Raw genomic sequence first — 15,695 nt, 5'->3', positions numbered from 1 at the left:
ATCACACTGGGCTGAGTAACCATTGATATTTTGAGCTGCGTTGACCTTGTGCTTCACCTGATTTGTGGTGATGGGGTGGGAGGACTGTACACCAAGGATGACCGCACCCTGAAGATTACCTTGAATAATGGAGATGTAGTTTATAATACTAAAAGAAGATACTGTGTATAAAGAACAGAAACCCTTTATTCTCAAACACGTCAGTTTCACAGCTGAGTCCTCAAAAATTTCTGATTCCAAAGATCAGAAAAAGCAAACTATAAATCACAGCAGTTATTTTAGACGGTCTGGACACAAATGAGTGTAAAAGCGGGAACCCTGACCCTTAATGGACGTGACCTCTTGTGTATGAGTGCATTTTCTAAAATCAGTGATGGTGTCTGTTTAATTGAAGACAGGACTCATCACAGCATCTAACAGCATCATCAAGGACTGGGCTGCTCTCATCATCCTGGAGCTGACTAACAATAACAGAGTCATCAGCGAACTTTACAGCACTCCTGTTTTAAAACCTGCTGTCATACATATTTGTGTGTCATCACTGAAATAAAACTGAAGGAAAAATATTAAAGTTTATCACAAACAGCAGCTGGAAATTGTTGGGAATAAGTAATTTGCAGTGCCTCAATAATGCTATGCTTTTTTATTAATAAGTGTTAAAAGTTATATAGTGTAGCATTAAGTGGATACAGCCCTGAAAAATAAAGGCATGAGACCATGTGTCCTTGGGGAGTAGAAAGCTGCAGTCTCTCGCTCGCGCTTGCCTGGGAAAATGTAGATAAGAGGGGACCATCTCTAGTGGAAAGTTACTGAGACACTGTTGTTTAGACTAGAATGAGAGAGCTTCTGTAATAAAACTGTTAGGGGCACACCACCATTTTGAGATCCGCAGCAGCGAGTCATGCAGGACGCATCTCCCTTCTAGAAGTAATAAAGTGTTAAATGGTCAACTGAGCAGTGTTTTGTCTTCCATCGTTTGCCTCTGAGAAATCAAAAGAACTCAGTGAAGTGTTCATATTTACAAAATCTACAACTTAACATCACAAAGACAAAGGAACTGATCATGGACTTTAGGAAGCATGCTCCTCCGCCTACCCCGTCACCATCAGAGGGGCTGACATGGAGACCTGGACTGTAAACTGGACTGGACCAAGAACACCAATGCTGTCTTTAAAAAAGGGCAGAGTCGGCTTTTCCTACTGAGGCGGCTCAGGTCCTTCAATGTTTGTAGGAAAATGCTGACCATGTTCTATGATGCTGTGGTGGAGAGCGTTGTGTTCTTTGCAGCTGTGTGCTCGGGCAGTAGGGTGAAGACAGCCGATGCCAACAGGCTGAACAAACTGATTAACAAGGCTGGGTCTGTCCTGGGTGTCAGATTGGAGAACCTGGAGGGGGTGTTTTAGAGGAGGATGCTAAAAAAGCTTCTTTGTGTAGTTATATTGCTACTTGTTAGAGTTATTTGATATTATATTTTGCACTTCCTACTGTATATTACTGTATGCTAGTATTCTATTTTACGTATTGTATATCTTATTCCTCTGTTTTTCTGGCTGCATTCAGCATGTGTATGACAAAAGAATTTCCCTCGGGATAAATAAAGTTCTTATCTCATCTTAAATGTTTTAATGTAATGTTACAGCTTTGAATGCTGATCAGAGAAAACAGTTTCTTCTGAGTTTATATATTGAAGTGTTTGATTCATTTGAAATGATGATTATACTCTCGTCCTCCCTTTGATGCACCCTGTGGAGTCACAGTATCAATACTGTTTATTAGATTATACTTGGTGTTGCTCTCATAGATCCTCTGACTCTCTGATTAACACACACACACACACACACACACACACAAAAAAAAGTCAAGATAGAAGTCAAAACTTCTATCATATAAATAAAGATTTAATTGCTGTTTTATTGATGTTTATTTCTGGGCTCTGACTACCTGCAATATATACTTGAACTGCAGAATCATATTGAACCTGACTCATTCTCACAGTCAAAAATACCTCTCTCAGTCACCTCACGCTGCAGAGGAGCAGTGTGTTGTGTTGTGTTGTGAATGAAGTGTGCAGAGGAATCCAGCATTATAATAATCTTGTGATAGGAACTAGTTCTGATGGAGTAAATCCAACGTTTCCTGCAGTGATTTGAAGTTCTTTACTTTCTTTTTTCTTTTTTTTTCTAAAAGCACGTTTTCTTAAGTACGACTGTTGATGTGATTTGGCGCTATATAAATAAAATTGAATTGAAAACAGAACCAAACCCAGTAGTGAAACAGTCTGTCCTCAGTGCAGGTTTGCATTCAAAAAAATGCCTCAGCTTGGATGGGCGGATGCGGTTCCTCTTAGTATCTGCTTCTTTAAACTGCAGCCAGATGCTGCTTTGTTTACAGGTGTTAGTCATATTTAAGTGTTTTTGTGATGCACTCGCACTTTCCTGCTCACCGCTGTCTCACTCACTAAGGAGTAGTGATGTGCAGTGATCCTGAAATGTCGATAAATCCAATACCACCATTTCATGTTGCTCAATTCCTATATGAAGTTTTTAAATCAGATATTGGGTCTGTACATGTGACATCATGTTTTTTCATATTCTGAAACGTGCTGCTAAACAAACTGATGAAGACTAACTGGTTTATTTAAAGGCTGCAGGTTAGTGCAGGATAAACAGTTTAGTTTGATGCACTGTGGTGGATTTAAAGTACAGAACAGTGTGTGACTGGTGACAGTGGCTGTGGTTTCATGCTCAGAGTTTGGTTACATCAAGTGTAGCAGAGATGAATTTGCAGTTAAGCTCATGACGCTTAGATTCACTGAATTCCACCTTCATAGCAGCTGAATAGTGTCTAATCTAAAAACAGCATAAACACTGTCAGTGTAGAGAATGGAAATCAGCCTGTTCAACTCATGATAACATCTGCAGACATCTGGTTGAATTCACTTGTGTAAATCCACAAAGAGCAGCAGGTCAGCTGATCACAGCCTGCACAGTCAGAAAATCTACTGAAGCTCTCAATAGAAATTTTTGAGTTGTGATCTTTTCCAGGCACTGAGCCATTACAACTGATTTTAGGGTTCCTCCACCTGCTGAATCCACTTTAACCCCTGACTCCTCATTTTCCTGTTTAGGGACAAAGTCGCCCTCTACAATGTAGGCAACAGAAAATAGAGCCATGTTTTTATTTTCCTTCTTTTTCTCTGCTCATGAGGCAGAGCTCAGCTACTTTTTACTGTCTTACTCTGAGTACATTTCAGAGCCTCTACTTTTTCACTGTTACTTAAGTAAAGACATTGAATCAGTACTTTAACTTCTACTGGAGCATTTTTAACACAGGTTTCTGTACTTCTACTTAAGTACAACATGTGTACTTTTGCCACCTCTGCGTATCAGCCACATTAAAGTCTCCCTCTTCTGTGGTGCCGCCTTTACAATGTGTTACAGTCTTCTTTATCATGATCTTGTTTCACCTCTGAGGGGAAATTTTGATGCTGGTCCTCTTTGTCTGTTCACTGCCTGCTGGAAACTTACCTGCTTGCTGCAGCTGCTCTTCCTCTCAGCTTCCCAGAGTAAGTCTGAAAACTCACCCGCCTGCCCTTCTGTCTGCACCTCTGCTCTGAAAAAGGAAAGGAAAGGTTAGACATGTTTTTCTTCTCCTCACAGCGCTTGGCCTTGACAGCACAAGGTCCTGGACCACGTTTATATGTCTTCATAAGTTAACAGATGTAAAGTATTTTCACATACGGCCCTTAAAGCTTCTGTTAAAATGCTCCACAATCCTTGGTTTAATCTGACTTTATGCAGAGAAATGTGTGATGTTAAATCAAACCATCAGCTGATGGAAATGTTTATTATTAAACTCCTCGCCTTCATCTGTTGGAAGTTTAACAGGTACACGTCCCTCACTCATCCTCAAAAGCAGATGCAACAGATCCTCCTGCCTTGGTTTGAAGACACCTGCATGCATACTTAGAAAATCCATCTGTACATGTCAGTAAGTATCTCACAACTTATCATTATCTGCACAATATTCACCCATATCAGCCAAATCAGCCTCAATCTCTATTTCTGGGAAAACGTCTTCTTGCTGGTTTATGAAGTGTGTAAGTATCCTCCCTCTTTAAACAATGACAACATCACACCTGCTTATTCCCCTGCAGCATTGAGAGGGTTATTCACACTGCCCAAACCCAGCGAGTGAGCAGGGTAATGATATAATTTATGTCATGTGTTTTCCACGATCATTATGAGACACAAGTGGTCAGACTGTGAGTGTTAACACATCTTATTTCATCCCCATCACACAAAAACACTCAGCAGTGCACACCTGGGGCCCGTTCTTCGTACCTCGCTAAGTAAGTTAGCCGGATCTGATTGTTGACGATTTCGCGTGATCTTGGATCGTTCGGTTCTCCGAAGCTCATCTGGGACTTGCTGTCATAGCAACAGATCCGTAAGCGTAAACCTGCTCGGGAGCAGGTTTACTTTATGTAAACAGGATTAGATCGCGGCCACTGAGGTATGTCCGCTGCAGTTATATGAAAGCAAGAGCGATATTTCTCCACTGTTTTACCATAAATAAATATTATCAATGTAACTAAAGATAATGCAGCATTTGATTCTTTTATTGATTTCATACAGATACATACAGGTCATTTCCGAAAAAAAGCGAAATGTACTATTAATCATTCTATTACATGTATTTGATTATTTCAGATGTAATTCATATTTTAGAGTAGTAATAGTAAATTACTTCGTGTAATCAAGATGAGGGACCACGGCTATAAAAGCGAAGGTGGATTTGGGAAGTCTGTCGCAGCCATGTCCTGTCCGTTTGTACGCGAGCAACCCATTGCGGAAGGTGCAAGATTGATAAGGAGAGTTTTCAGAATTCAGCGGGATATATATATATATATATATATATATATATATATATATATATCAACTTACTGTGCATGCTTCAGTCACCCCTTGCATGGGAACAGGTAGAAGTGATAGAGTGTTATGTAAAACTACACACAAAAAACCCACAATGTCAATAAATGTCACAGTACAATAAGCATTTTAATTAAGGCAACAACCAAATATTTTACATTGTACAAATAGAATTATGAGCTCATTTACCAGTTATGAAGGTGCTGCTACTGCACCCGGCTGCTGGTCTAAGGAAGAGCTGCCCCAGGGATGCCCTCAACAATGGGTCTGGTGGCATTCAACCCTAGGGCCAGCTCCTCTGCCGGGGTGTGACGAGGGGGTGCAGGACCACCACCTGTCTTTATTTGCTCTGCCCTTTTTGTTTTATTTTGCTCTGCCCCTCTGCCCTTTTTGTTTATAACAGCAACCAATTGGTTGCTGTTATAAACAAACAAACAGATTATTTCAGGGTCTCTTTTCAAGAGACTTGATAAATATTACCATTCTGTAGAACATTCTTATATTTCACTTTTACTTGTTCCCATGTTCTAGTGGGTCCTGTTGTGGCTCTAATGTGAAAGAGGATATAATGTAATATAATATAATATGATATAATGTAATATAATATGATATAATGTAATATAATATAATAAATTACTTACGAGTTTAATTTGTCAGCAACTTTCTGCCAGCCCTCTCTCCTTGCTTTTGCAGCCTTTGCAGTGTTCCCTTGCGTTTTAATTAAACTCTGAAACTCCTGAAATCCCTCAATAAAGAGTTCTTGCTCTGCTGCCGTAAAATACTGAGCGCGCTCCTTCGACATCTTCGCCGACCAATCACAGGGTTGCCGATCAATGTTTCTACTATCGATGCGTAGCCCCTTTTCAGCCACCCAGTGATCTCACATTACTTCATCCAGCTATACTAATCGTCAACAACAGGTGTGTTCGGAGAACCGGATTAGCGAGTTCAAAGTTAGCGCGATGATTTGATCTTGGATGTGTTATTTGATCTTGGATGTAGTAAGCGAGGTACGAAGAACGGACCCCGTTCTTCGTACCTCGCTAAGTAAGTTAGCTGGATTTGATTGTTGACGATTTCGCGTGATCTTGGATCGTTCGGTTCTCCGAAGCTCATCCGGGACTTGCTGTCATAGCAACAGATCCGTAAGCGTAAACCTGCTTGGGAGCAGGCTTACTTTATGTAAACAGGATTAGATCGCGGCCACTCAGGTATGTCCGCTTCATTTATACGAAAGCAACAGCGATATTTCTCCACTGTTTTTCCATAAATAAATATTATCAATGTAACTAAAGATAATGCAGCATTTGATTCTTTTATTGAATTTCATACAGATACATACAGGTCATTTCCGAAAAAAAGGGAAACTATTAATCATTCTATGTCATGTAGTAGATTATGTCAGATGTAATTCATATTTTAGAGTAGTAATAAAAATTACTTCGTGTAATCAAGATGAGAGACCACGGCTATAAAAGCGAAGGTGGATTTGGGAAGTCTGTCGCAGCCATGTCCTGTCCGTTTGTACGCGAGCAACCCATTGCGGAAGGTGCAAGATTGATAAGGAGAGTTTACAGAATTCAGCGGATATTGCGGGATAGACAGGATCCTTTAGCTCAGCGCGACAGTGTGCTCATAGAGAGATATCGATTCTCCTGTGAGGGTATTATTTTCTTTCTGTCTTTCCTTCTCTCTCTCTCTCTCTATAGATATATAGATATTTCCCAACTTACTGTGCATGCTTCAGTCACCCCTTGCATGGGAACAGGTAAAAGTGATGGAGTGTTATGTCAAACTACACACAAAAAAACCCACAATGTCAATAAATGTCACAGTACAAAAAGGGGTATGACGAGGGGGTGCAGGACCACCACCTGTCTTTATTTGCTCTGCCCTTTTCTTGGTTGCTGTTATAAACAAACAAACAGATTATTTCAGGGTCTCTTTTCAAGAGACTAAAAGCAATATAAGTGATAAATATTACCATTCTGTAGAATACTCTTATATTTCACTTTTACTTGTTCCCATGTCCTAGTGGGTCCTGTTGTGGCTCTAATGTGAAAGAGGATATAATGTAATATAATATAATAAATTACTTACGAGTTTAATTTGTCAGCAACTTCCTGCCAGCCCTCTCTCCTTGCTTTTGCAGCCTTTGCAGTGTTCCCCTGCGTTTTAATTAAACTCTGAAACTCCTGAAATCCCTCAATCAAGAGTTCTTGGTCTGCTGCCGAAAAATACTGAGCGCGCTCCTTCGACATCTTCGCCGACCAATCACAGGGTTGCCGATCAATGTTTCTACTATCGATGCATAGCCCCTTTTAAGCCACCCAGTGATCTCAGATTACTTCATCCAGTTATACTAATCGTCAACAACAGGTGTGTTCGGAGAACCGGATTAGCGAGCTCAAAGTTGGCGCGCTGATTTGATCTTGGATGTAGTAAGTGAGGTACAAAGAACGGACCCCTGTTTTATGCTTCCCACATCAACAGTTTCTCCTCTTGTGCAACAGACTTGCTGTGATCCAGGGAATTGTGCACCACATCATCAGTTGCGTTACGCAGAACAAAGTGCACTTTATTCAGCTTGAGGCTGGAAGCTGATGAAGAGCATTCACTAATGTGTTGTTAATTCAAACTGGAAATGTGAGGCTGGAAACCTGTTTCAGAAATCCTCTGGATCGTACCATGAATCTGTTTAAAATAGGGAAGGTGTGTTTAGATGATGCTTGCTGGTTGTAACAACCAGTATCCCCTGACACCACACCCTGAACCCACTGCTCCACTGCAGCCGAGCACAAACCACACTGACCACACACTGCTGCTAAGAATCAACATGAACACGACAGAATTAACCAGCATTGTTAAAAGAACAATTATCGAGGACACACATTTGCTGGCTGTCTTAACTTGTTATCAGCTCCCAACACACATTATCAGCACATTTCCACACATGAGCGTTGTGAACACTGAGTGTTTTATGTCACAAAACACAAATAAGCTAATTTTTCACAGTTTCAACGATTCACTGGATAAATTTACATCTGAGATAAAAACTAGTGAAAAACTGCACATCCATGTTGTTTTCTGGAACACAGGTTCAGAGTGACTTCCCAACAACCTGCAGACAACATTGTGCTTTTGTTTCTGTGTCAGATACAAAAAGCTGAACCTTATACACACCTGATTAATGTTTATGGGACTTTTCTTGCTGGTAATGATGCTGTGGTTTGTCGTTTTGTTAACAACATACACCCTGTTTCTGTCTGTCATCACTATAGCTGTATGTGTACAATGTGGATGTTGATGTTATGTAACAACGAGGCGTGTGTCGACAAATCCAGGAAGTCTTTGATGAAGCTCATATTCAGGCTCACTTCTTTAAGGGACGGTGATGTCACCGATGACATCTGAAGTCTCGCTGGTTCAGAAAGTGTTTCGAGTGTTGGTGCGAGTTACGAACAGTTTCAGCTGTGACACAGAGGAGCTTGTTTCCATGGAGCCTGCTAAAAGCAGAAGGGTTTCCTCTTGTGTGGCAACACTTTGAGCTGATCTTTCTCAGTAAAATGTTACACATAATGTTCATGTCAATAATGAAATGTGTTACTGCTAAAATACTCACAAGCTGTTGTTTTTTTGAATTCCAAGGTGAAGTGTTTGTTTTGTACCAAGCAACTGGGGTGGTACTACAACAACAACAACAACAACAACAACAACAACAACAACACCTGGGGCCTGTTCTTCGTACCTCGCTTACTACATCCAAGATCAAATGACACATCCAAGATCAAATCATCGCGCTAACTTTGAGCTCGCTAATCCGGTTCTCCGAACACACCTGTTGTTGACGATTAGTATAGCTGGATGAAGTAATCTGAGATCACTGGGTGGCTTAAAAGGCTACGATCGATAGTAGAAACATTGATCGGCAACCCTGTGATTGGTCGGCGAAGATGTCAAGGAGTGCGCACAGTATTTCACGGCAGCAGAGCAAGAACTCTTGATTGAGGGATATCAGGAGTTTCAGAGTTTAATTAAAACGCAGGGGAACACTGCAAAGGCTGCAAAAGCAAGGAGAGAGGGCTGGCAGAAAGTTGCTGACAAATTAAACTCGTAAGTGATCCATGATATTACATTATATCATGTGATATTATTTTATTCCACATTATATTATATTACATCATATCCTCTTTCACATTAGAGCCACAACAGGACCCACTAGAACATGGGAAAAAGTAAAGTGAAATATAAAAATATTCCACAGAATGGTAATATTTATCACTTATATTGCTTTTAGTCTATGACAAGAGACCCTGGAATAATCTGTTTGTTTGTTTATAACAGCAACCAAGAAAAGGGCAGAGCAAATAAAGACAGGTGGTGGTCCTGCACCCCTCGTCACACCCCTTTTTGTACTGTGACATTTATTGACATTGTGGGTTTTTTGTGTGTAGTTTGACATAACACTCCATCACTTTTACCTGTTCCCATGCAAGGGGTGACTGAAGCATGCACAGTAAGTCGGGAGTAAGTATATACAGTACAGTAAGTATATATATATATATATATATATATATATATATATATATATATATATAGAGAGAGAGAGAGAGAGAGAGAGAGAGAGAGAGAGAGAGAGAAAGTAAATAATACCCTCACGGGAGAATCGATATCTCTCTATGAGCACACCGTCGCGCCCGAGCTAAAGGATCCCGCCTATCCCGCAATATACGCTAAATTCTGTAAACTCTCCTTATCAATCTTGCACCTTCCTTGCTCGCGTACAAACGGACAGGACATGGCTGCGACAGACTTCCCAAATCCACCTTCGCTTTTATAGCCGTGGTCTGTCATCTTGATTGCACGTAGTAATTTACTATTACTACTCTAAAATATGAATTACATCTGACATGATCTACTACATGTAATAGAATGGTTAATAGTACATTTCCTTTTTTTCGGAAATGACCTGTATGTATCTGTATGAAATCAATAAAAGAATCAAATACATTATCTTTAGTTACATTGCTAATATTTATTTATGGTAAAACAGTGGCGAAATATCGCTCTTGCTTTCATATAACTGCAGCGGACATACCTGAGAGGCCGCGATCTAATCCTGTTTACATAAAGTAAACCTGCTCCCGAGCAGGTTTACGCTACGGATCTGTTGCTATGACAGCAAGTCCCAGATGAGCTTCGAGAACCGAACGATCCAAGATCACGCGAAATCGTCAACATTCAAATCCGGCTAACTTACTTAGCGAGGTACGAAGAACGGGCCCCTGATCTATGGGTATCATCTAGGCAGAGGTGCATAGATCCAAACCTTTACAGGCCTGCTGTGGGATACTCTCCTCAGTACCATGTGAAAGGGTTTTCCAAAGTCGGGGAGATTATTACCAAAAAGAGAAACAAGCTCATTCCAAGCACAATGGGAGAAAAACAGAATTAATTTCTTAATAAAAATGAATAATGTCACCATCACCTCAGTATTCAGGAGCACACTCTCTGTCCCATCATTTGAAAACACTGCAACAGTTTTAACATCAACATCTCACGTCCTGTTGGATTTATCTAAACAAACTGTAATCAGACTGATGAGTTTGTTAATAATTGGGCACTGTTCACAGTGTTGTTAGTTTTGGTCTAAAATATTCTGACTTGAGCTGTTTGCACGGTAGAATTTATTGGCATGTTGCACCTGTTGCTGCTGGTGCTTTGACATTTCAGCAGTCATATCAGTGTAACATACATTGTGTTAATTCAGCATGAGTTCAGAAATACATGAAAACAGCTTAAAACAAAAATGCTGGCGTCCAGGAAAGCAGTCCAAAGAAATCAAAGGTCCAGCAGCAGGAGCCCAAAACTCAAACTGAGGAGCTGGGTCAACCATGAGTCCAGTTTAGGGGGCCCACCCTCAGGCCATAGTTTCCACGTGAAGAGTGGCATCTGAAACTGAGCAGATCCAGACGCCGGAGGCGTGGAAGACGGCGGCGACTGAGCAAACGAGGGCCTGGGCGACAATTCTCGGGCACCAGGCGTACTGGTGGAGACTTGGTGGGTGCAGAACCAGATAATGGTGTGGTAAACACAGCCGACGAGACTGGACCAGATGGCAACGTGGCAGCCGCAGGCAATGGAGCAGATGGTGGAGCAGGTGGCGGATGAACAGGCTCACCAGAGCCGCCAGCGGAGACGAGGAGGTGCCGGAGCAGTTCTCCTGAAGCCCCAGCGGAGTCGAATGCAGAGCCAGCAGGCGCAGAAAAGTCCGGCTGAGGCAAAGCTAACAGTAGCTGCACAGGGCACGTACAGTGCTAACAGTCTATCTGAGCTTTGTCAGAAAGATGCAGTCCTCAGCTGACTGAATAAGCTCACCAGAGCTTTCAGCAGAGGATGGCAGCAAGTGAACAGGGCTGGGCTAGAGAGGGACCTGGAAACAGAGCTAAAGCCTGAACAAGTAATAGAGCTAGAAACTGACCTAGAAACTGAACTAGAGACTGAACTGGTGATAAAACAGGAAACTGAGCTGATAAATGAGCTAATGGCTGAAACAAAAGTTGTGGTGGTGGTTGTGCTGGTGGCTGTGATGGTAGTTGAACTTGCGACTAATCAGGTCACTGACTCTTAGCTGCACTCCTCTGTGGAACAGGGATGGGTACTGGGCCTGGCCAAACACCAGCCATCCCCACCCGAGGAACAGATACGGGCGCAGGGACGAGCTGGGTTCTGCCTGTCTTTACCCTGGGAGGCCGTGTAGGCGCAGGAGCTAGCTGGACCTCTGCTGCTCCCACCCAGGGAACTGAAACGGGTGCAGGAGTCGGCAGGGTCACTGTTGCCTTCACCCGGAGAACCGGAACAGGCATTGGCAATAACTGGGTGTCCGCCATCCTCACCCAAGGAGCAGGTACGGGTGCAGAGATGAATACAGCCTCAGTTAGCCTGGCAACTGAAGCAGGGACTCAGCCACCCCCACTCGAGGAACCGGTAAGGGTGCAAGGGGAAGCTGGGCCCGAGCTGCCCTGGGAACAGGAACTGGAAGTGGAGAGCAGAGCTCAGGAGCAGTAATAGTCACTGGGCAAACTAGGTTAATGGTGCCAAACATAGTTTCAACTTGACACCGAGGTGTCACTCTGAATAATGTCTTTAGAGTTCAAACACACAGTAGCGGAGTTATCTGATTTAGGCGATACAGAGTCCACCGAAGACGAAACAGTGTTACTGTTGATCTATTTTTACTTATTTATTTATTTATTTGATGGATCCGCCTTCCCCTTGTGTTGACCATTCTCACCTGCTGGTAAGCCTCAGTCCTGAACTCCTCTTCCCTGTATGGTTGAATGTGAAGTTGCTTTCCCTGTCTGGATAATAAATCTTGGAAGCACATCTCCTGCCTCGTTTTAGTGTAAAGAACCTGTGCGCCTTACTGTGTTAAACATATAAATATGCATTAAAGCCACTAAAGTGTCTTATAATCCCTGTTAACACATGCCTGCTGACACATGATACACAGTAATATGTGTTTGAACACAACCTGAAACCTGTTAATGTTCTGATTTAACAGCAGATTTCTCCACATGCAGGACAGAGAAATTCCTGCATCTGTCACACAAAAAGTGGAAAATATATTTGTTTGACATTTTAATCATAATAACAAAGAAATAAACAGTTGGTAGATCCACTTTTTACAATGAATCATTCATCAGTAAAAATACCAATACAACAAATTCAACATTCATATAAAAAAATCCAACCCTGCAGGGATCAAACATCTGATCAAACACCAGGGTTGGACACAGACTTTCTAATCTGACATCACAAAGTTATTCTGAAGCTGTAAATGTAATTAAAAACTCCCCAAAACTACTATGAGAAAACCCTTAAAAGGTTCAGCGATAGAAGAAAAATCCTTTACGTATGAAATCAGAGGTTCCTGATAAATAGACTAATAAACAGAGAATAGCTGAACAGTTTATGTGACAGACGTAAAATTGCATAAATGCTCCATGATTTTCATTTCTATCCATCATCTTGAACACTGGCTATAAATGTGTTCACTTCATTATTGTGTGATTTGGTTTCTTCACGTGTCTCCTTCAATGCAAATAAAGGGCTGTTAGAGTGTGTGCTGTGTGTTTTTCTGAAGCATGACAATCCTTTCCAACAAGTATTTCCAGCTGTTTGTCTCCACTCTGCACTTTAGTCTTTCTTCCTGTCATGTCTGTGTTTGTCCACCAGGTGTCTCCCTCAGCTCATTTTCTCCAAATCAGAAGCATCAGATTTGTGGAGATGCTCTGCCTGCCCGACACAGCTCAGGGCAAAGAAACATATTTATCCTCCACAATATACAGGCCTGTATCATTTATTGTCTATATATACACACACACACACACATGTATAAATGATAGAGTGTGATCAAACATTTCATATGAAAAATTACATTAAATGTCAAACATTAAGTATTTAATTTTGTTACATTCTAAAGGTTCAAACCTCAAAGACATTAAGTTTACGATCATATATGATCAAGAAAATCAACAATCTTCACATTTCAAACTGGAACCAGCTTTAAATATAAATAGATATAGATATATCTATACACATATGTATTATATATAAAATTTAAATAAGTACAGTTTGAATCAGTGCAATATTATTTTCACACATCAATGGACCACTGAACTTCTCAGCTTCTAAAATGTAAAGCCTCATTTAGAAACTACACAAGTACATATAATGGTCAGGGATCAACATGAACCTGTCTTCTCTATTTGAATTTAATCAACTCTGCAGTGTCTCCATTATACAACCCAAGCCAAAGTCCAGCATAGAGCGGCTGAGTGAATGTGGTCTGGACTCTGTGGAGGAGAGTCATGGTTTCAGAGACGCTGTAGAAAGACAGAATACCTGCTCTGTGATCCAGGTACACTCCTACTCTGGAGGACCGAGGACCTGAGAGGTCAATGTGGACATTGTTGTGCCAAAATTTATAACTGTTTATGTCACAATATAATGCCCAAGATTTGTTATTGTTTCCAAATCCACATTCATTGATACTCCCTGCTCTGCTGATATTCTTGTATGCGACTGCTACACGAACTGCTCCAGCTCTCCACTCCACCTCCCAGTAACAACGTCCAGCCAGACTCTCTCTACTCAGGACCTGAAGCCGTCCAGTGAATCTGTCTGGATGATCAGAATAAGACTGTTGTTGTTTTATTAATGATACTTTTCTGTTCCCCTCAGATAATAACAGATGTCTGTGTGCTGTGTTTGGATCCAGTGTGATTTCATGTGAATATTTTAAGAATCCAGCTCTGGTCTTTGGCTCTGGTGGTGACAGTAAAACATCCACTTCAGTGACTGTCAGTGAGATGTTTGTCCATTCCTCTCTCAGAATGTCCTGTAGTTTATCTCTGGTCTCTGACACAGCTGCTGTCACATCCTCAAAGTAGCTCAGAGGACGAATATTGATGCTGGATGAGTGTGTAGACTCACTGAGTGCTGACAGTGAGGGGTAGTTGTGTAGAAACTGGTTGTGATCCTCTGTGTGTGAGAGCTGCTCCAGCTCGCCGTCTTTCCTCTTCAGCTCAGCGATCTCCTGCTCCAGCTTCTCCTGAAGCTCTTTGACTCGACTCACTTCAGTTTCCTGCTGGGATCTGACCTGCTGCTTCACATCAGAGCTTCTTTTCTGGATGAGACGGATCAGCTCAGTGAACATCTTCTCACTGTCCTCCACTGCTTTATCAGCAGAGCCATTGATGGCCTCCACCTCCTGTTGAAGCAGCTTCACATCTTTCTCTCGCTCCTGGATTCTCTGCTGGATGTTTAGTCGTCTCACCTCGAGCTCCTTCTGCTTCTCAGTCCTTTCTGCTGCAGCTGGGACTGTTTCATGGCCTTTATGTTCATCCATCGTGCAGAGATAACAGATACTCTGCTGATCAGTACGACAGAAAATCTTCATCACCTCATCATGACGAGAGCAGATGTTCTCCTGGAGCTTCTTGGAGGGGGCCACCAGCTTGTGTTTCTTTAATGGAGCTGCATCATAGTGAGGTTGGAGGTGTTTCTCACAGTAAGAGGCTGGACAAGATAAACAGGACTTGATGGCTTTCCGCTTCCTCCCAGTGCAGACATCACAGGCCAAATCTTCAGGTTTAGCATAGCAGTGATCAGCTGGAGCAGCTTGGAGTCCAGTCTTCTTCAGCTGCTCCACTAAAGCTGCTAACATGATGTTTTTCTCCAGGACAGGCCTCGGTGTGAAAGTCTTCCTGCACTGAGGGCAGCTGTGGATTCCCTTCCTGTCCTCTTCATCCCAGAAACATTTAATACAGTTCATGCAGTAGCTGTGTCCACAGGCTGTAGTCACCGGATCCTTCAGTAGATCCAAACAGATGGAACAAGAGAAGGTTTCTCGGTCCAGCTGAACTCCTTTCTGTGCCATTTCTCCTCTCAGTGTCAGTGACTGTGTGAGTTTCTCTTCCTTATAACGGAAACTAGTCTGAACTCTGATCTCAACAACATGTGTTTCTGCAATAAATGGAGCCTGTCAGCTCTTATATGTCACCACATGTTAGTTACACCCAGGTTCAAAGTGCAGATCTGAAGGGGAGGGAACGAGGAAACAGGTGGACAGAGAGGAGGTGCTGTGTTTAAGAGCAGGAAGAAGAGGGAGGGTTATCAGGCTGTGCTTCACTCCAGGAAGAGGAGCAGGCAAGATCTGAAAACTGCTGTTCACAAACGCTGTCCATCTAATCTGACTGA

General features: G+C 42.0%; 1 protein-coding gene across 1 annotated transcript; it reads right to left on the bottom strand.

The window, feature by feature from the left end:
- Positions 1 to 12,406: 12,406 nt before the first annotated feature.
- Positions 12,407 to 15,695, bottom strand: LOC120438160 (tripartite motif-containing protein 16-like). The gene has a single exon (XM_039608593.1). It carries the CDS (start codon positions 15,373 to 15,375, stop codon positions 13,699 to 13,701), a length of 1,677 nt encoding a protein of 558 aa, XP_039464527.1. The 5' UTR covers positions 15,376 to 15,695; the 3' UTR covers positions 12,407 to 13,698.

Source organism: Oreochromis aureus, linkage group 3 (assembly GCF_013358895.1).
Source record: "Oreochromis aureus strain Israel breed Guangdong linkage group 3, ZZ_aureus, whole genome shotgun sequence".
In the NCBI taxonomy this organism is placed as follows: domain Eukaryota; kingdom Metazoa; phylum Chordata; class Actinopteri; order Cichliformes; family Cichlidae; genus Oreochromis; species Oreochromis aureus.
The sequence above is the reverse complement of the archived record's forward strand: the minus strand, read 5'-3'. Positions and strand labels throughout refer to the sequence as shown.

What these genes read in the sequence shown, in the direction of transcription:
- LOC120438160 (XM_039608593.1), bottom strand. Translation starts at nt 15,375, where the DNA reads ATGGCACAGAAAGGAGTTCAGCTGGACCGAGAAACCTTCTCTTGTTCC.